Below are 22062 nucleotides of genomic sequence, written 5' to 3'. Positions count from 1 at the left end.
AAGATTTTGAGTTCGGGGGGTAATTATGCAAAAGGAAGGTGTAAGGCACCCTTTGCATCCATGGTTTCCCATGGGCTCTTAATTGCTTTGCTCGTTTTGAAACCAAAAGTTTAGAAATGTATAGAAGATGAAGAAACAAGGACTTTAGCTCGTAAATGAGCGTAGCCTTGATAGTGTTTGTTTAAGAAAAAGTTGATAAAAGACATTTTAGCCAGAGCAACGCAATTAGGGGCAATTACCTTATAATTTGAAAAAAAAATAGTTATTTTAGCCTTTCAGGGTGAAAGGGTCTATCCATGCCATAGAGGGCAGGAAGCCTTTCATTTGGAGGTTGAAGGGGTCGTCGAGTTATCGTTCGCCATAAGACTGACCCATGCCATAGAGAGGCAGGTAGTCTAAGGGAAGGATCAGAATAACCTGTTGTAGGCAGCCAGAGGATACCTCAGCCTTTTCGTAGGCAACTTCCGAGGGTCGGGATCATTTTTAGTGTATCGAAGGCAGCATCATTAGGGACCATGATCTTTAATCGAGGCAACATGGCTGAGGTATCCTCGTATTCGAGAGACATGGCTATTCTGCAAAAACATAAGGCAACAGGCAACAAGCAACAGACAACAGAGGAGTTACCCCAAAAGTGTGCGTGTGTGCACCAATCACGTGATCATATTCAATTATATTATCTTATAATTAGGTGATTCTAATTCAGTTAACAAGGCTTGCACTCCCTAGGATTACTAACCACGCAACAACATAACAAATATGGGGAAGGGAAATTGTAACCAGCGGAGGAGAGGGGAATTGAAACCAGCGGGATATAATTAAACAATTAAAACAGAAAATATTAGAGTTAGGGTTTAGGGTTATCGATACGCGTAGCTTTGGCATTCGACGAACCCTGAAAATTGGAAAAGGAAGGATAAACAGAGGGGTGAGTGCATTATCGGTTCAGAGGCAAACAGAATTAACCCTAAAAATAAGGATATAATGAATTTAAAATAATAAAATAAACAAAAATACTTAGCTTGATTTGATCTGATATGGTTGGCGGGAAGCCTCGAAGGTAACCCTGAAAAATGGCAAAGGCAGAAGAATGAAGGCAAGACAAACCCTAATTTTAAAAGGAAACAAAATAGACTTTTAAAATAAGTAGGGTACTTAGCTTTGTGAAGGGTTGAGCGCGTAGTCGGAGAGCGTTGAAAGGTAACCCTGAAAAGGCAAGGCAAAGAAATAAAACATTCAGTGTAGGGCATGATATTCGTAAACCCTGATTAGGGTACGAATTTAAATAAGAAAACACAAACGATTTAATTAATTATTGGTCTCGCGACCTAATTAATTAAATCGGGATAAGAAAATTAAATCGAGAATAAAAATAAATTTTATAAAATTTTTGGAATTTAAATAAAATAATTATGATTTTTTCTTTAAAGATTTTAAAGGTAAATTAAAATAGAATAGATTAAATAATATATATAAAAATATATATAAATATTAATATGAATACATAAAGTAATTATTATTATTGTATGAAAAATTTGAAGAAAAATAATATATTAGGTTTTATTAATACAAAAGAAAAAATAAATAATTAAAACATATATATTATTAAAAATAAAAAAATAGACTTATGTAATTAAATATAAAAAAAATTGCAAAACTTAGCTTGCGATCAGGTGTGGCACAGCGCTGACGTCTATGATGCATCTGCATGCTATGGCGCGTTGGATTGCCTTAGGTGATGATCTGACGGATGAGCGTTGAGGGAGCATGGCAAGCTGGTGAGTCATAACGCATGGGATCATTAGATTTCAAAAATTCCAGCGCGCGTGAACAAGGCCAATGGGGGATGGCCACGTTTTCATCTTCAACCTTCCCTCCGTCGTGTTTGCCCTGTACCTGCCTTTACCAACAGACACAAACCATCGCTACAAACCTGCACTTGCGAATAGGTCCAAGCATGCACAAAAATATTTCGCGAGGGTACCATTCTAATCGTCTGGACCTCACGAATTCACTTATGGCTTCAATTAGGTCAATAATTACCTGCACTGAAAAGCCCTAAAAAAACCCTAGGAACTCGTTCATGGCTAAATATGGTTATCGTGCCCAGAATTCAAATTAACGTTCCAGAAACAATGAATACATCACAATAATCACAGATATGCAATTAAAATTCGTTTATGATGCATGTTATGGAGCAATCGAGTAAGTTTTTAAATGGACAAAGAACGACTTACAGTGCCCTGTTCTTGGTGTTTAAAGGCTTGATGACGATTGGGAGTGCTCCAGAGGTGACTTGGGAATATGTTTGAATCACAAGAAACCCTTGAAGTGACCTTAAACTCAGAATTCGATCTTGAATTTTTGATGAACTTTTGAACTCGGAATAGGGACTCTATGGCTGCCAATTCGTAACCCTTGTATTCTAAATGTCTTGGATACTTATAAGAGAATTTTTAGGGCAACAGAAATTGAATCAAATCTTTACCAATCTTTGATTGAAATTTCTTTGAAATTTGATTGAAATATATTATGGAATCTTTCCATTTATGGCTCAATTTCAATCTTTTTTCACCAATCCCTTTGTGCACGAAATTTGACTTATTTTAGGGGAATATTGATTGAATCCTTGGCCTAAACTTGAAGTAGAATCATATCTTTTATTTTTTCACATTTTATATAATTAAATCATGATTAAAATCAAAAAATAATTAATAAAATTGTAAAAATAGAAAGCCTTTGTTTTTGGCACGTGGATGGGCCTATAGTGAGGATAGAACAAAAAGGGTGCAAGCCCATTTGGAAGTATTTTGAGTTTTAGGCTTTTTCTCTTCACATTTTTTCTCAAAAATAGTCCAACTTTGACAAGGCATATCTCCCTCAATTTTTGAGGTATGAAGGTGCTCTAGGACTTTTTGGAAACCTTAGAGAGTCCTCTAACCAGTGTCTTTAGCCTCATATCAAAATTATTTTCCATGCTCATTTTATGTCCTTTTTGAAAAAAGTGTCTTTTTGTTGACTTTTGAAAAGGACCTATAATGTTTTAGTCCATATCTCTCAAATGAAGCATTTTTGGACTTGGCATGTGAGAGATAAATTTGTAGAGAATCAAATTTCCTTCAAAATGAGCTTTGGATGGGAAATTTCTGATGTTCCATGTGAGAGTTATGGCTGGTCAAAGTTCAGTTGACTTTTCCTATACAAAACCCTAATTTAGAAACTTTTTGAATTGTTGATTTTCGATCTTTCCTTGATGAACCATGATCAATTCTTGATCAAATGGTGAATGATACTTCCATATGAGGATCTTGACAAAAAATCAGGAGTTTTGACTTTGCTATAACCACAGTTGACTTTTTAGGTCAACCAGTCGACTGTTGACTTTCTGAACAGTTGAGTGCCCAATCTTTTGAGATGAGACTTGATACTTGTCATGGAGATGATTTGGGATATATTGAGCCATAGGAGATGCCTTGGAGCCATTGATTTATTGATTTTCCTTTGAATAAACCAAACCCTAGTCTCAGAGCTTTGCATAGGAGAGTATGTCTAGGAGCTTTGTGCATTGATCTGAATTTGTATAAGAGAAATAGTATGGGCAAATTTTGGGGTATGACAGTTTCGAACATCCATCTCGGTATTGTCTTGGTCATCACATCAACACCAATATCATCTGTGTGAACCTTGGCCAATTCCAACAATCCATCATCCAAAACATCCCACATCTAATTATACCTTACATCAATATGCTTGGACCTATTATAAAAAGTTGAATTCTTACCGAGATGAATTACACCTTGACTGTCACAAAATAGAAAGTATTTTTACTGACAAAACCAAACTCCTACAATAATTTCTTCAACCAAAGCAATTTCGCGCATGCTTCTATAGTGGCAATAAACTTTACCTCAACTGTGGACAATACAACACACCTTACAATCTAGATTGCCATGCCACAGCCCCCTGCAAACTTAATCAAATAGCCTGAAGTGGACTTTCTAGAATCAATATCTCCAGCCATATCATAATAATTATAGCTCACAATGGTATGCTTATCACCTCTAAAACAAAGCCTCAAACTGGTAGTACCACGAAGATACCTGAAATCCATTTTACAAAATTCAAATGCTCTCTACCTGGATTAGACACAAATATACTAACTGTACCAATAACATGTGCAATATCAGGTCTTGTACGCACCATTGCATGCACCAAACTATCCACAGTAGATGCACAAAGAATCCATTACATTTCTTATTTTCAGCTTCATTGGAAGGACTCTAATTAGCACTCAATTTAAAATGAGTAGCAAGAGGAGTACTTGCAATCTTAGCATTTTTCACTTTGAACCTCGGTAACACTCTTTCAACATAGTGTGTCTGGAGCAACCAAAGTTTCTTCTCTTGCCTATTACGAATGATTCTTATACTAAGAATCTACTTAGTAGTTCTCAGGTCTTTCATGGCAAATGACCCGCCTAATTGCTTCTTTAACCTGTCAATCATGGAAATATTTTTCCCAACAATAAGTATGCCATCAACATACAATAACAAGATAGTAAAATCATCATCAGCAAAATTTTTAGACAAAGACACAATGATTAGAAATACATACATAGACTGTTTCTTAGCCTACACACATAGGCTTCCTTGCCTTTAGCAATAAAACCATCAGGTTGCTTCATGTGAATTTCTTCCTCCAAATCACCATGAAGGAAAGAAATTTTGACATCCACTTTCTTTACCTCTAAATCAAGAGTGGCATTCAAACTCAACACAGTTCTAATGGATGACATTTTCACCAAAAGAGAAAAAATATAATTAAAATTAACACCATTTCTTTGTCTGAAACCTTTCGCCACTAATCTGGCTTTATACCTTGGAGATGTAGAATTGTTTTCTTATTCACCAATAGATCCACCTGTTTTCCAAAGCATTCTTGCCTTTTGTCAACTTTACCAAATCAAAAGTGTGATTATCATGCAAAGACTTCATTTCATCTTGCATTGAATCCAACCAATTTTTCTTTTCTTCACTCTCCAAGGCTTCATGATAACATTCGGGTTCTCCTCCATCTGTCAAAGTAATATAGTCATCAAAAGGATAATTGGTAGATTTTTTTCTCTGCCTATTAACCTCAAAATTTGAATTTGAGGTGGATTAGGAGCATCGCCAAAAATCCTCGTCTTGTGACATCTCATGTTCCTCTTCAGTATCATCATTAGGAACATCAAAATCATCTCCAATATGCTAATCTCCAACATCTTCATGTTGCTCATCATTGTGAACATTATTTTCTACAATATCCAGATCATGTTCAGGAATCCGAACTAAATCAACATCAGATAAACAATTACCTTTCTCATGTGTAGTCTTCTCCATCTTATCAATGTCTTCAATGGTTTGATCTTCTATGAACTTCACATCACGACTTCTAACTTCCTTTTTCTCAATGGGATCATAAAACTTGTATCCAAATTCATCTTGATCAAAACCAATAAAGATGCATTGTCTTGTCTTTGCATCCAAATTGGATCTTTCATCCTTTAGAACATGCACATATACCTCATAATAAAAAACTCTCAAATGATCATACCTGCATTCTTGCGAAACCAATTATTGTCTGGCACCTCATCATTCAAAGCAACAGCAGGAGTCAAATTAATAACATGCACTGCCATGCACAATGCCCCACCCTAGAAATGCTTAGGCAAATTTGCTTCAAAAAGCATACACCAAAATCTTTCAATTAATGCCATGTTCATCCTCTCTACTAAATCATTTAGCTGAGGAGTTTTAGGAAGAGTCTTTTCATATATGACATTTTGCTGCTTGCAATAAACATCAAATGATACACAATATTCACCACCATTTTTAGTATGAATGTATTTCAGCTTCTTGCCTGATTGTCTCTCAACCAAGACATTAAATTATTTGAATGTCTCCAGAACTTGTTCTTTTGTCTTCAAAGCATAGACCATAACTTCCTAGAACAATCCTCAATAAAATTAATAAAGTAAAGTGCACCACTAAATGACTTTACTCAAGATATCTTTGAGCACTTGGTTACTCCACAAGAGTTAAGTGCCACTCCTTTAAACAATTAAACCTTGAGAATTATTGATGAAGTCTTTTATTTGCTTTACTTGAAGATCAGGAATGTGATAGAGTTTCCTAACATAACTCATCTCAAACCCGGACTTCATTAGATGTACAAATGCTCCACCATTGAGTTTGATATCCATGTAAACACAACTGATATCCTCCCGCACCTGACCACTTTCTTCATTTATTAGAGCTTCTCATGGAGTCTTCCTTTCAGTAGCTATCAACTTCAAGTACTTTCTATTTAGCATATCTTTGTAGGGATCAACATTTTTAGTAACTTGTTCATACCCATCATGAACTCCTTTGTTCAAAAGGTATATAACCATCAAAATCACAAAAAACATTATCAATGTTATCATTCACCTTCACCACATGATCCTTTTCATGAGAACTCTTATCATGGTACTTGATTGATTTCTCCATGATTCTCTTCATTATGTTGGTACGAAGAAAGTATTTAGTTTTCATACTCAAGTGCCTATTAAAAGAGGTACTTTTCATATCTATATGATAGAGATTGAATTTCAGAATACATGATAGTCTTGGAATCCATTTGATAACTTTAAGATGGGCAATAGGATCATAGAGGCTTCCATATTCATCTACATATATCATAGAGGTTCCTAATTCAACACTTTCATCATTATTGGTAGTCATATTATTTATAGATTGTGTGTTCTTTGAAACCAATATATACTCCTTGACGTTAGTAGTATAAATGCTTTCATTCACACTTTCACCCATTGTCTTCACATTTTCAAATGCATGATCATGGTTATTGACAATGCCATCAGCTATAGCAATATCAACCTCAACATCTTCATGAACATGATCATCATTATCCTTATGCACTTTAGGCTTTATCAACATGTCGTACATGATGTGTGCCATATCCTTACCACCATCAAAATTTCTCAAATTTGTTTCATGGGCATATTCATAATAAGACATTAGAGTGTCATGAAGATTTCTCATATCTCCACCAGCAGCTAGATCAGACTTAATATCAAGTGGGATGTTGTGGAGAGAAATATCTGATACATACATCTTACAGCTAGACTTCAATACACTAGTTTCAGCTTCACCAAACAACCTATCAAGTTTTTGGTTAATCATACCTCCAGACTTATGAGAAGACATAATAGGAGGAATCATGCCGTAACCACTATTCTTATCTAGCTTCTTCTGAACCACTGAAGGCTGTTCAAAATTGGGAGGACCTCCAGCCTGACCACCAACCTTCCTTTTAATGACACAATCCTCATAAGATAATTCAGAATCCTGAGTAAGATTTTGAGACATCTTTCCAAACATCTTGGTTGGTCTTTCCTTTTTCTGAGTATTCTCTTTATCAATCTCAATACCTTATAAACCCATGATGTCTTTCTCATATATGACCTTCTTCATGAGAACTTATTTACCCTTGTTATTGTCACCACCTTTAGATTTGTAGAAGTTCATATGCTTTGATCACAGGGATGGTTTATGCTATTCATATTGGCCATTGAGTTTTTCCTCAGCAGAACCTCCTCTCGACCAGGATTGGTAAGATTCCTTGAGCTCTTGATTCTTCCTTTTGCTCTATAGCCAAGAGTGACAAAATATTGTCATTCACTAGAGAAACCTCTACGCGATGTATATGTTATGGAGCCAGTTAAATTAGCATTATGTTTCCACTTCTTCTTGATATGGACTTTCTTGCAAGCTCTAATATTCAATTTCTTTAGACTATCATGTTGAAGATATACATGTAGTTCGAAGCAATAAGGTTGTATATGTCCAAACTTTCCATAATAGCGACATTTTATAGGCAGCTTCTTTTTACTACTGTGAAGAGGTGAAATATGTTGTGCACGATGTTTTAACCAGTGGTCCAACCTTAGAACCTCATACTTCTTTTTCAGGTTGAACAACCTTCTATGAGGGAATCTTCATCTTTTTTGTGCTCGTCCCAAAACCTATTCTTTTCACATTTTTGGCCATCTCTCCAAACTCCATCATTCCATCAAGTAAACTCGAACTATTTTTCAAATTACTTTCAATATGTATTAAGTTTCCAAGTTTGGAGTTTAATAAAGAAATTTTTTTCTACACCTCTGATGGTTGATGCAAGCTTCTTTGTTTCCATCTGAAGAACACCTATGGTTTTCTTATGTTTCTCTATTGTTAAGCACGCTTCTTCCCACTTGGTATGTCGTAGCCTGAAAGATGTATCAAGCTCTTCTTCCTTCAGGTCTTCATAACTGAACTCACCTTCATACTCGAATCTACCAAAATAAGCAATCATGTTTTGGTAGTTTATCCCTCACTTTCATTATCAGAGTTAGACCAAAAGATGGGCAATCCCTTTTCCGTCTCTTTAGAAAGTTGTGATATTCTGTGATTGCGACTTTATGAGTCTATCGGGATACTAACTGTAAGCGCACACTCTAATCGTGTAGTTTTAAAAGATACCGAACCCACAGAGATTGTTGATCAATTTAATACGATTTAATGTTACTATGTAAGCTAAAGCTATGATTTTTTTTTGTTTAGAGGGAAACAAGAATTAAATATGTTTTTAAATTAAGTAATCAAAGGCAAGACATCGGTATGCAATACGTTAGACTTCAGGGATTCAGTTAGTTATTGGCATTATTTTTAAGTATTGAAACACTCCTTCAATAGAAGCTACTGGTTTAAAAACCTTTATCTCACACTCTCGTGTTTATTGATTTAGATTATATTATCATATCTAAACGCTTGCTCTCGTTGTCTCATTCAAAATCTTAATATACTTTTTGAAAACAAATAGAATCTAATTGATCCTAAAGCGCTCTCGCTGTATTTAAAATCAATGTTCGATTACCACTATCCAGTTAAAATCTCAAACTCTCGTTGTGTTAATTTTAACCTTTGTTTATATTTTACTCTCATAGCAAAATAGTTTAAATATTAAATTTGGAAACCAAAACCAGAAAAGTATTTTATGAATATTTATGCCAAATTATTACCGAACCTTTTTGGTTCTTATGACTTTACATACCAGTATTGAGGGAATTAGCTAGACATGGTTTTTGATGGCAATACAGAATAACAGTAAACAAATAATATCTCAATCATGATTATTAAACATAAAAACAGTAAATGCATATAAAATAAGGACCTGGAATTTATAAAGGAAATTCAGAATTTACGATAATCTTCGAGTCCCAAAGCAATCCTCCACAAAATGTCGGCAGCATTTGCTTCACGGAGAATGTAAATCAAACAGAAAATAGAACCTAAAATAATGGTTTCAATAGCTTCCCAGTGTAGGAATCTACTACTATTTGAAGTGATTTTACTACTTAAGAAACTAGAAAAAATTAAAGAGCTCTGAACTTGAAAAATTAGCAGAATGAACGAGAGAGTTTCTGATATAAACTGCTTTCCTTTTATAATACTCTGCTATTACCTATCCTCAAAAAATCTAGGAGTAGTGACGTTATGGAGCTGAATCTGGGAGACTCGGTCACATGAGGAAACACAGGAGGTTGAAGAAATACTGGTGTGCTCCCCTCTGACGTGGGAAAACCATGTAGTTTAATTAACTGCTATTGGGTTGTGGCGAGGGGCACGCTTGGTGTGTCGTGGGGCACACCAACTTTATAGATGTGGTAGTCGTAACACCATGTGTGCCAAGGGGCACACCTATTTTCCTTTTGTGGCGAGCGGCAGGAAGGCTGTGACGAGCGTCACAGTCTTCTGTCATGTATTTTCTACTATTTCTGCTACAAAAATGTCATTTCCAAGCCATTTCTTCCTTTCTTCTTATGCAAACCTTGTGGATTGAAAATACCTGAAACAAACTTAAAATGCCAATATAATGCAACATAATAAATGAAAATGATAACTTAATTTATGCTAATCGAGTCGAATATGCGATGTATTTTCGTGTTATCATTCTGCTTTAATGTGTCCAAAGCCTTTACATTCAAAGCATTGAGTACCTTTGCCATCATTTGGTTTGTCTTCACTCCAATATTTGTTCTAGGGTCTGATGTTGGACATCTTTTCTTGGACATTTGTCTTCCACTTTTTGTCCAGATACTTCAAGGAATTGTGGATTTTTTTTCGAAGAAGAGCTTTAGCATCTGACAAGCTCTCTTCTTTACCATCTTGACTTCATTCCTCCTCAGGAAACGAAGGCTATACATTTTTTCTTCTTTTCCTTCCGGTCATTGATGAATATCTCAAAGGTTTGTAAGGAACCAATGAGTTCATCAACCTTAATGATGCTCAATTCCTGAACTTCTTCAATAGAAGTCACTTTCATATCAAACCTCTTAGGCAATGATTTGAGAATTTTTCTGGAAAGCTTTTCTTCAGATATCGTTTCACCTAAGGCAAAAGAGGTGTTAGAAATATCACGTAGTTTGGTGTGGAATTCACTAATAGAATCATCTTCATTCATCCTCGAATTCTCAAACTTAGTGGTATGGAGCTCCAACCTTGACATATGAACTCTGGATGTGCCTTCATATGCAGTTTTGAGAAACTCACATGCTTCTTTGACCTTTGAACATGTGTTGATCAACCTGAACATATTCTTGTCCACATCATTGAAAATAGCAATCAAATCCTTGGAATTTCCAAGAGCTTCGTCATCTTCAACATAAGTCCAATTAGCTTTAAGTTTCAAATTAGTTATACCATCTTCAGAAGTAACCACTAGATGTTTCCATCCTTTTATCACATCTTTCCATACTTTGTAGTCCATGAATTTGAGAAAGACAATCATCACTGGCTTCCAATAATCATAGTTGGTGCCATCCAAAATAGGTGGTTTGTTAACTGATCCTCTATCTTTCATTGTGCCTATTTAAGCATACTTTATCTTCCTTAGAGCTCCCCCACACAATCAAGGGTACCTGCTTTGATGCCTATTGAAATTATGTACCTCGGGGGGACATATGTCACACGCGATATTATGGTAATTGTTTCGGCAAGTTAAACCAAAATCACTATAACTTGTACATGATGATGGGGCAAAAATATAATAAATATCACAATCAATTAGTAACCCAATTTTATACAACCTGCACCTATATCAGGAGGGTTGGCTTCGAACCCATGAAAGGAAATTTACTATTAGTAGTTTAATAAAATTAGTCTTACAAGCAAAAACAATATGTTTTTCAATGCCTCTTTCTAACACTATCCAATGAATTTTTATTTAGGACTCCCTCTAAATATGAGACACTCTCTCACTTTCTTTTTCTCTCAAACACTAACCCCTTAGTGTTTGGGTTTCAACCATTAAACCCTAGTGATCAACTTCAATCAACAATATGAGTGATGTTGAATTTACAACTCAACTAGACAAACCTACAACTATGCCAAGTTTTTGAAACATAGTGTGGTGTACATAAAATAACAAGGACTCTTGTAACCTAGAACTCTAAAATCTTCAATTTAAATGCTTGTATTTCAATGCAGGTTTGAGTTCCTTATATAGCGTAATAATTTTGGGCTTTTCTCCATGGTTATTTGATTTCATTTCGTCCAAAAATAATGCAGAATCTGTTGGATATTATTTATTCCATAAATCTCTCCAACTAGATATGATTTGTTACAATTTAAATTCAAATTTAAATCTCCATTTAAATCTGAATTGATTTTCTTCCAACTGTCAAACAAATCACCTAATCATATTGCTAAACCAATAGCAATAAAATCTGATTCAATTTTTGACCAGAAATTCTTCCAAAATGCAACAACATTGACCTGTTGCACAAGGCACCGATGTCGTACCAACATATTGGGGCATCGTTTCCAGCATGAGTCTCTTATGCATCTTCATAGAGCTTAAGCAAGCTAGAATAATCTTGAAGACTTTGAACACTACTCCATGTTGTTGTTTTTCAAAATGTAGCCAATCCAAAATGAACTTCACAAAGGTAGTTCAAACACAAGAAGTTGAAAAAGGTTGGTGATCATGCTCTCCTCTCTATGTTTGATCTAACCAGTGTTGGTTGAGGTTCTCGTGATAATGTAAAAGGTTCGATGGAAACTTAAGAGGCTCACAACTCTCCTTAATCTAATGACAAGAGTTATAGCTCTCCAGATGATGCACATCTAAACATTGCTCCTCTCGATATGATTCTTCTTGGTACTGACCAACGTAAGTCCCTGTAACTGTATAACCCTAGTAACGATATGCATGTTATCCCTGTGAATTAGAAATATAGATAAGAAGAGTAAGGTTGGAAATTATGTGTTTAAATGAGGCTGATAATCTGAATCAAACCATTAAATTCCTAAAGGATTATGATAATCCATCCATCGAGAATTTCATAGATAAGATTCTAAGTTTTAAAAGTGACTCTAGTGATCCCATGCATGAAACACCCACTAATTTTTACCCTAAAGTTGCTTGTGAAAATGTTACCAAAGAAAGTGAAAATGTTACCGATGATTTCGATAAAGAAAAGAATGATGATGACAATGAGGACATTTATGATTAATATAGTTGAGAAGACAATGTAAATGTGATTAATAAGGTAAATGACAATGAGGAGGAAAGTCAAGATGTTAGTAAAAGTGTTAGTAGAGATGATAGTAACAGTAAAGATAATGGATGATGTAGAAGTTAGTCAAGATGTTAGTACTAATGTCAATGACATGGATAATATCATTGAAAAGGATGATGAGGCTTAAAAAGTGTGAATAAAGATATCCAAATGATGTTAGTAACAATACCAATGAAATTGGATATATGGTTGAAGAGACTGGAGAAGTTATTAAATATGTGGCCAATGATGTTTATGACATAGTTCACGAAGCTTTTGCTATAAGGAAAACACCTAGAAACACTAAGAAGGTTATTTAAGATATTTTTCCCCGTTGTTAAAGGAAAAGTAAGAAGATCGTAGCTAAAAAAAGAATGTGTTGTCTGAAAAAAGAAGAAAAATTGTGGACAGAAAAAGTTAACATTTGAGAAGAAAAATTAAACTGACAAAAAGAAGAAAGTTATTAACCAGAAGGTTGACAAGAGCAAAATATTAAAGAGAAAAAAGATTGTTGCCATCACTATGAAGTAGAATGCTAAAGAAAATGTTATTGACATTTTGGATGGCAATATAGATGAAGATGTTTTAGTTGAACCAACTGCAAAAAGAGTTAAGAATGTGATTGGTAGAAATAAACTTCCCAAAAATATTCCTCATGTTCCCTTGGACAATGTATTTTTTCACTATGAAGAGAGTGAGGCCAAGTGGAAGTTTTACTTCCATAGAAGAATTACTCCTGAAAAGGAACTGTTTAATGAAGCTAAAAAATGCAAGGATATTTTGGAGATTTTCAATGATGCTCAATTTTTGAAAATTTTGTTGAATGTTGGACTATTTTATCCAAAATTGGTTAAGGAACTCATTATTAATTTACCCTAAGGATTCAATGATGTTGATAGAAGTGAGCACAAAAAGGTGAATGTAAGAGGTTAGTTCTTTTTCTTTTCCCTTGCAGTTATGAATTAATACCTTAGTAGATAAAGACTAATCATAGTTGAATGCCTTTAATCCTAAAATATCATTGAAACATATATCATGGGTAATGTCAATGGAGATTTTCCTTCAAAAGGTTTGTTGGTTACCTCAAATCTAAGCGTAAAATATGTCATTTTCTATAAGATAGGAGTTGCAAATTGGGCTCCCTCCTCCTACAGATCAGGTACTACTCCAAGTCTTGTTAGGCTTCTATATCACATAGGTATTAGTGTTTCCTTTGACTTTGGGGAGTATGCCTTTGAGAAAGTGGTTAAACATGCTAAATCATATGTTATTAAAATTCTAATTAGATTTACCTCCTTAATTTGTGGTAGTTTCAGCGGTCAGAATAATGACCTTATTACTAGTGAAGATAAAGCTTGTGCAACTCCTTGGGTGTTGAACTTTAACTACAAAATGTTTGCTAGGAAACATGTCTCTGACATTTATCTTCCTAATATTCCTACTGTTGATGAGGCTGATATGGCTAAAGATATGCTAGGAGTAACGGCTTGTGAGAATTCACATTCTCAAGACATTAATCCATGAAGCCAAAGTTCTAGAATAAATTATTTCCATATCCACTCCTAAAAAATAAATGTGTGAAGGTCTCATTAAAATATTGAGCCCTCAAACTGTCGGTGCCTCCATGTCTCAGACTTCTGTCTCATATGTTGATAAAGATATTGTGCCAATGGATTGAGATAAAAGTATGTTATATGTTTAACAGGAAGATGATGGTGAAGATGCGTATGAAACTACTTCAGAGGATTAATATTCTACTTCATCTTTGTGAGTTTTTTTTTCTTCGAGGATTACTCTTATGTCCTGGCTCATTTTGGTTGATTTGCACTACCAGGCTTGTTACTTTTAACTATGTTCTCCAGCTTTTGTCTCTTTTGAGGCAAATAGGGGGAGAATAAGCGCATTTTATTTCTGTGGTGTATTACTTTTATGATTGCTTTTGTTGCGTGAATCTTATTGTCTTAGATCAATTTTCTTATCCACTGTGTACTCTAATTTAGAAGATGTGTGCTAATCTTTACTTTGTTGTTTTGCCTTAAATGTAGCCAAAATAGGAGTATGTTATTATGATTAACTAATTTTTGTAGGAAACTTGTTAAACAAGATGTTTTGACTTGTTGTGAGACATCTTGTCTTTGATTGACTCTGGCGCGTACTCTCTGCGTGATTTGAAATGCTTCAGCAATTTTTCAAAATTTGCTTCTATTTTAACTTTTCTAGAAGTTTGTAAAGATTGCGTTTGGAAGAAGGATTTAAAATTAAACAATTTGAAGAAGATTTTACTAAATCATGTATTTGAAGAATGTTTTAATTGGATATAATTTAATTAAAAATATTTAGATTTGGTTTTTATTAAAGAATATTTGGTTTGCGGTTTTTGGATTCAACTTGGTTTTGGTAAAGCCCTATTAGACTTTCCTGATGGATCGTATTTTTTTTATTTAAGACAATGGTTCTCCTTATTTAAGACCATCGGTTTTAAAGAATTATTTTGAGCGCCATTTTTTTTGTCTAGTAAAGTCTTTTGTGTTTACTTGTGTAATACTTCATCTTGATAGTCTTTCTTATTTTAGAAAGATAGAGCATTTGATCTGTAACAATGATTTAAACCAATCCATATATAACTGTTTTCTTGCAAATACTTGAGAGAGTGTTTGAGTGAAAGTGAGTGGATCTTAGATTCAAGGGGAATCTGAGTTGAAACTCACATGTAATATTAGAAAAAAGACATTGAATTGAAAGAGCTCAGATGAGACCATCGTGTATTACTGACTACTTAAATTAGTGAATTTTCTTTCATTGGGCTACAGCCCTTCAGACGTAGGTAGTGTTGCACTAAACTGAGTTACCAATTATTTGTGTTATTTATCTGGTTTATTTGTTCATCGTACTTTTCGGATCATATTGTCTCACACATTGCTTCAACATTGTATGTGACATCTTTTAGCTGACCGAACAAAATTTCTATTATATTAATAATGTTAAAAAAATATGGTTTGACTTAACTTAACCCTGCAAAATTGACTTGTAGATGAGAATTGCACCCACTTATAAGTACATGTTCAGACTATATATTATCTGATGTGAGACTTTTAACACAATGGTAGATGGTCTAATAGCGAAAACCTAATATCAGATGACCCCGTAGATCTTAAAATAGACTCAAATATCATGTTAAGATGTGTAATTTGACTTACTCAATCCTATAAAATCAACTTATAAAGGGTTAAATGGCTTCCACCCCCCTGCAATAGTAGCGAGATTTGATTTTCCCCCCTATTAAATTTTTTTTTGTCCTGGCCCCTTAACAAAAAAAGATTCCAAAATGAAAAACCTTATGGAGCCAGATTCTCTCAATTTAGCATACGTGGACAGAATGTTCATGTTGATGTGGCATGGGGTGACACGCTGGCACTTTGCATTTTATAATTAGGCCCAATTGCAAATCCCCCCTTAGAAAGTTAGGGTTTTCCATTCTGAAAATATTGCAATGGGGAAGAAGAAGCGTGCTTCTAAGAAGGTGCCGCCACCGTCAAAGCCGTCGGAGAAGTTGTCAAAGACGAAGCAAGGGAGGAAAACGAAGAAGGAGAAGGATGCAGAGAAGCAAACAGAAGATGGACCATCCGTTCACATTGCTCAGGTATATTTAGCTAGGTTATGGTACCTTCCCTGATGATTAAGTTTAAAGACTTGGTTTTTAATGTGTTTTCATATAATTTCAGTCAAATGATATGTTCAATGCTGTAATCCAATATGGTGGTGAGTTTGTGCTTCTGAACAACGGTGATATGATTTACAGAGGGGGTGTGTCGTCGTTAGTTTCTGAACTCCGTTTAGAAGAGTTTACAATGGATAGTGTACATAGGTTGGTGATGGATTGGGGGTACCGGGAAGGGACTTACAGAATATGGACTCTAATTCGTGAAATATGTGAAGATTGTTTTCAACTTAAAAAGGATGACGATTGTTATGACTTTGCTGCATATAGTTGTGTTAATCAAATAGATGGAGAACTTTTCATAGAGCATGATGTTGATTATTCTGTAGCATCAGTCAGGTCGCCTAGGTGTGTCAATGAGGTTGTTGAGATGGAAGGAAGTGATGAAGATGATGTTGAAGGTTTAGGTGACAGTGAAGATGAGAGGGCCACTGCAATTCTTGATGGTTTTGAAGGGATTGATATAGGTTTACCTATGAAGGAGACTACAAAAGGCCTTGAGTTTATTAGTGAGCCTAAAGAGAAAAAGTGTGAGGATGAGTATATTAGTGATGAGTTGGAAAGTTCAGATCCAGATTTGTCAGATAGTGAGAAGGGTAAAGTCAAAAAGTTTGAAAAGTTTAGAAAGGACCATTTAAATAAGGATTTTAAATTTCAGTGGGGCATGCAATTCAACTCCCTAGATGAATTTAGATATGCCATACGTGAATGGTCAGTATTAAATGGGAGAGAAATAACTTTTACCAAAAATGAAAGTGATAGGGTAAGGGTAGTGTGCAAGGCCAAATGTGGGTTTTTAATGCTTTGCTCCAAAGTGGGCCATAAGAGGACTTTTGCTATAAAAACCATAGTAGACAAACACACATGTGCTAGGGTTTTAGACAACAGATCTGCAAATTCAAGGTGGGTTGCTAAGGCGGTTTTGAAGAAGATGCAAAGCTCACAGGATGTTAGAATCACTGATATTATACAAGATCTGAGGCAAAATTACTCGGTTGGAATAACTGTGGCTAGGGCGTGGAAAGCAAAACTCATAGCCAAGAAGATGTTGGAGGGAGTTGCAGATAGGCAGTATGCAATATTGAGGCGTTATGCTGCAGAATTGCATAAAGCCAACATTGGAAACACATTGTCAATAACTGTTGAAAGGCCAAATCCAAGCATCCCACCAAGATTTGGTTCTTTTTATTTCTGTTTTGAAGGATGTAAAAAAGGATTTCTAAATGGTTGTAGGCCTTTTGTTGGTGTGGATGGCTTCCACTTGAAAACCAAGTATGGGGGTCAGTTACTAATTGCTGTAGGGAGGGACCCTAATGATCAGTATTTTCCACTTGCTTTTGGGGTGGTTGAGACTGAAACAAAAGAAAGCTGGAAATGGTTTTTGGAACTGTTGATGAATGATGTGGGCTATAGTAGCAGATATGTCTTTATATCAGACCAACAAAAGGTATGTGTTAATGATTTAAGTTACAATTACTTGTTGCATTGTTTGATGAATGGTTTATGTGTGGCTAATGGTTGTAAAATTTCAGGGTCTTGTTGCAGTGTTTGAAGAGATGTTTGAAAGGATTGAGCACAGAGTTTGCTTAAGGCATTTATATGCTAATTTCAAAAAAAAATTGGAGGAGGTGCCCTAATTAGAGATCTCATGATGGGAGCTGCAAAATCCACATGCTACCAAGGTTGGCTTCAGAAGATGAATGAGTTAAAGTTGGTAGATCCTAATGCCTGGAGCTGGTTAATGGGTGTTCCTCCAAAGGCCTGGTGTAAGCATGCCTTCTCCTTTTATCCTAAGTGTGATGTTCTGATGAACAATATTTCTGAATCTTTTAATGCTACCATTTTAAGTGTTAGAGACAAACCTATTTTGACAATGTGCGAGTGGATTAGGAAGTATTTGATGAATAGTTGTTCTGCCTCATCCCTAAAGCTGAAAAATGGCCTCATAAAGTAATGCCAATTCCTAGGAAAAGGCTTGATAAAGAGGTCATGCTTAGTGGACATTGGCTGCCCACCTAGGCAATGGATGAGACTTTTGAGGTGAATCATTCCTATAATGGTCAGAAGTTTATAGTTGACATTTCTAAGAGATCTTGTAGTTGTAATTTCTGGGAGCTGGTTGGTATCCCTTGTAGACATGCTATTGCTGCTCTAGGTTTTAGACAACAAAATCCAGAAGATTTTGTAGACCATTGTTACCACAGGGACAAGTATGCCATATGCTATAGTTTTGCTATAAGCCCAATAAATGGTGAAGAAATGTGGCCTGAAGTACAGTCTGAGCCAATAATACCCCCTATGTACAAGAGAGGTCCTGGCAGGCCAAAAAAATTAAGGATCAGAGAGTGTGGTGAAGATGGTGCAAGGAGGAGAAGATTGCCAGGTGTATCTTATTGGTGTACTAAATGTGACAAATTTGGTCACAATGCTCAAACTTGCAAAAGCACAACTCAAGATCCCAATGCACTAAAGAGAAAGGTATGTCTACTATTCTTAACATGTATGTTGAATTAATAAATCCAAATATGTATGTTGAGTTAACAATTTCTGTTTTTGACTGATGAAGAGGAAAGTGAAAGTGGAAGTTCAAACTGGTACAACTGAAGTTCAAACTCAAGGGCTATCTGAAGTTCAGACTCAAGGGCTATCTGAAGTTCAAACTGAAAGGCAAGCTGAAGGCCAGGCTGAAGGGCAGGCTGAAGGGCAGGTACAGGCTGAACCACAAACTGAACATGTACAAGACCCTGCAGATAATGGTTCAACACAAGTCAACACTAATTTTTTTGGAGACATCACTGATGAACTGCTATCAAGCCTTCCAGACATTAACTCTACCCAATGTTCTTCTGTGAATGGCAATGCACAAAGGAAAGGTAAGGCAAAGATGTCACCTAAGAAGCATATAAAAACGAGGACAAGTGAAAGACAAAAATTATTCTGGTTTAAGAAACCAATCATAGGGCCAGGTGCTAATCCAGATCAGCCATTGACTATAACTGATGAAGACAAAAATGATGATGACTCAAAGCGTGGAAAGAAGAAATTAAAGAAGAAGTGTTAAGTTATTAGATGCTGATATGTCCTAGTTATGTAATTAGCTAGTGAACATTTGTTTTTTACTTATATTTTGTGTTGGTACAATGGTTATGTTTTATGTTGGTACAATGATTATGTTTTTTGGTTGTACTGAATTATGAATTTGGTTGACGTTGGAACAATGGTTATTTTGATATGTAAGACCTGTTAAACCAAATCTTGTTAACAAATTTTGTTATTTTGGAACAATGGAACAATGGTTATGTCTCCTATGTTATACTGAAATATGGCAGACACATTTTAAACCAAGCTTTTCACCAAAATATAAGACCTTTTATCATTGATTGAGCAAACACATCAATACACATCATTACAAATCATTACACATCATTTGGAACAACACACATTACATTACATATAAGTGTACAATACACCCATTACAATCCAAGACATCACCAACATCACTTTCAGTTGGGAAATTCTTCTCTTCAAATGAGCCTGCTTCACCTTGGTTTTTTCCAGCATTGCTTCTACCAACTCATTCTTCATTTTTGCCAACTTACAATGTTTGCATACTTGTTCTGAAGGTGTGATTTCATCATCCCAAGCAAAAAGGTCACAACTATTGTCCATCTACAACGACAATACAATACGATTACGACTTAAATGACAAAAAAATTCTTCTCTCCAGATTACGACTTAAACCCAGCAAATACAATAGATACGATTTATACATTACGACTTACCCCTGCATTTCTGCACTTCCAGAATTTTCGGTTGCGATTTTTGACGGTGTTAGCTACCCACATCTTTATAGGACGACTACAACCACATGTAGGAACATTCGAATTGTAGGAGTTGCAGCTAACGGCACTTTCGCTAGAAGACATTTGGTATGAAGAAGACGATGCAAAGGAGGAAGAAGTTTGAAGAAGATGATGCAACGGATGAAGAAGCGTGAAGAAGATGGTGATATGGAGGTACAAATCTGGAAGAATCGTGATTTGGGGATATGGTGATATGGAGGTACCTTATGAAAAAGACGGTGATTTGGGGATTTCCTGCAAATTGCCCTAATTATAAAATGCAAAGTGCCAGCGTGTCACCCCATGCCACATCAACATGAACATTCTGTCCACGTATGCTAAATTGAGAGAATCTGGCTCCATAAGGTTTTTTATTTTGGAATTTTTTTTGTTAAGGGGCCAGGACAAAAAAAAATTAATAGAGGGAAAATCAAATCTCGCTACTATTGCAGGGGGTGAAAGTCATTTAACCCACTTATAAAATATGAGAAGTGTGATTTGACTTGCTCAATCCTATATGAAATTCATCACAAATAATATTAATGAAAACAATGATTAAGTAGTGACTTAATTAATCTTCTAAGAGCATCTCCAATGGTGGTATTTTTGTTTGAGTTCTCCAGCTGGATATTAATATAAGGGTTAATGAATTTTTTGGTCCCTCTAAATATTGCAGATTTCATTTTTAATCCCTCCAAAATTTTCCTTTAAGAAATCGTCCCTTCAAAATTTTTCGTCTAGACTATTGATCCCTAATGTCAAATTTGCTAGAGATTAGCTACGACTTTAGCCACCGATTAGCTACGAAATTTGACGTCAGGGACCAATAGTTCGAAAGAAAAATTTTGAAGGGACGATTTCTTGAAGGAAAATTTTGGAGGGACTAAAAACGAAATTTAAAATATTTAAAGGGACGAAAAAGTTCATTAACCCTTAATATAATAATTAAATATTGAAATAATTTGCCATGTCATAGTAGAGTTGCATTGCAATGCAACTAGTAAAAATTTGTGGTACCCAATCAAATTAATTTATGAGGTAAAGTTGTGGGACCCATTAGAGTTACACCAATAAAATAAAAATTAAATAAATTATTTTGAGATGATATAGCTGGTGGGACCCATAAAGAACTCAAAAATGGATTGCATCATTGGAGATGGTCTAAATCCCCGTAGAAAAAAAAATAATTAATTAATCTTCTATTAGTGAAGAATATTAATGAAGTCATTCTTTAATCAGAGTTCCTCTAATATACAAGCATTGATAAATTGAATAAGAGGTCGTCTTAAAATTTTTCCTAATTTTGCGTAACCTGTAGGGCCCGCCTAACTTCTAGGCCATTGAAGCCCCTTGGCCCTTGCTTTAGGTTTCTTAAAATTAAATTACATCTATAATAATATTTATATTGAAAGAAACATATGTCGTCAGCAAAAGATCTAACTTGAAGCTTTTATAGTAAAGTTAAAAGTCTCTATCGAACCTTACTGTATCCTTGCCCTACAAATATATTTTTGTGTAAGATCTTGATATCACTGTTGTGCACTGGTTCAGGTAAGTGTTTGAAAAAATACAAGATCTCGTAGACCTATACTAGAACCACAGATTTTATATTTTAAAGGTGGCAAACTTACTGTTTTTATGGTAAAAAAATTAAATAATAATTAATTTATATTGCAACAATTACAATTAATATCACAACATTTATATCCATTAAAATTAAAAAAAAATTACAGGACTGCAACGCGACTACGATCGATTCTTATAATCTCATTTTATCAAAGTCTCAAAGTAGATACCGGACACAACACATATATGTAAATGTTAATATTAATATTATATATAGAAAATTATTTAACCTATAT

At 35.0% G+C, this 22062-nt stretch overlaps 2 protein-coding genes across 2 annotated transcripts; one reads left to right on the top strand and one right to left on the bottom strand.

Moving 5' to 3' along the window:
- The first annotated feature begins 16130 nt into the window (after window positions 1–16130).
- LOC131614714 (uncharacterized) lies at window positions 16131–17995 on the top strand. The gene is made up of 3 exons (XM_058886272.1): window positions 16131–16280; window positions 16363–17805; window positions 17891–17995. Exons 1-3 carry the CDS (start codon window positions 16131–16133, stop codon window positions 17993–17995), a joined length of 1698 nt encoding a protein of 565 aa, XP_058742255.1.
- A 1810-nt stretch (window positions 17996–19805) lies between these two features.
- LOC131614713 (uncharacterized) lies at window positions 19806–20284 on the bottom strand. Its single transcript, XM_058886271.1, has 2 exons — window positions 20141–20284; window positions 19806–20027 (listed from the first exon to the last, which is right to left on the bottom strand). The coding sequence occupies exons 1-2, from the start codon at window positions 20282–20284 to the stop codon at window positions 19806–19808; spliced, it is 366 nt and encodes a 121-aa protein (XP_058742254.1).
- Window positions 20285–22062: the final 1778 nt, after the last annotated feature.

The sequence above is a fragment of the Vicia villosa genome, linkage group LG6 (genome assembly GCF_029867415.1).
Source record: "Vicia villosa cultivar HV-30 ecotype Madison, WI linkage group LG6, Vvil1.0, whole genome shotgun sequence".
Taxonomy (NCBI): Eukaryota; Viridiplantae; Streptophyta; class Magnoliopsida; order Fabales; family Fabaceae; genus Vicia; species Vicia villosa.
This window is presented reverse-complemented; position numbering and strand designations above follow the sequence as displayed.

What these genes read in the sequence shown, in the direction of transcription:
- LOC131614713 (XM_058886271.1), bottom strand. Translation starts at nt 20,284, where the DNA reads ATGTCTTCTAGCGAAAGTGCCGTTAGCTGCAACTCCTACAATTCGAAT. An exon ending in GGAAGTGCAGAAATGCAGGG is followed by an intron (nt 20,028 to 20,140) that starts GTAAGTCGTAAT and finishes TTGTCGTTGTAG; the next exon opens with ATGGACAATAGTTGTGACCT.
- LOC131614714 (XM_058886272.1), top strand. Translation starts at nt 16,131, where the DNA reads ATGGGGAAGAAGAAGCGTGCTTCTAAGAAGGTGCCGCCACCGTCAAAG. An exon ending in CATCCGTTCACATTGCTCAG is followed by an intron (nt 16,281 to 16,362) that starts GTATATTTAGCT and finishes ATATAATTTCAG; the next exon opens with TCAAATGATATGTTCAATGC. An exon ending in TTATATCAGACCAACAAAAG is followed by an intron (nt 17,806 to 17,890) that starts GTATGTGTTAAT and finishes GTAAAATTTCAG; the next exon opens with GGTCTTGTTGCAGTGTTTGA.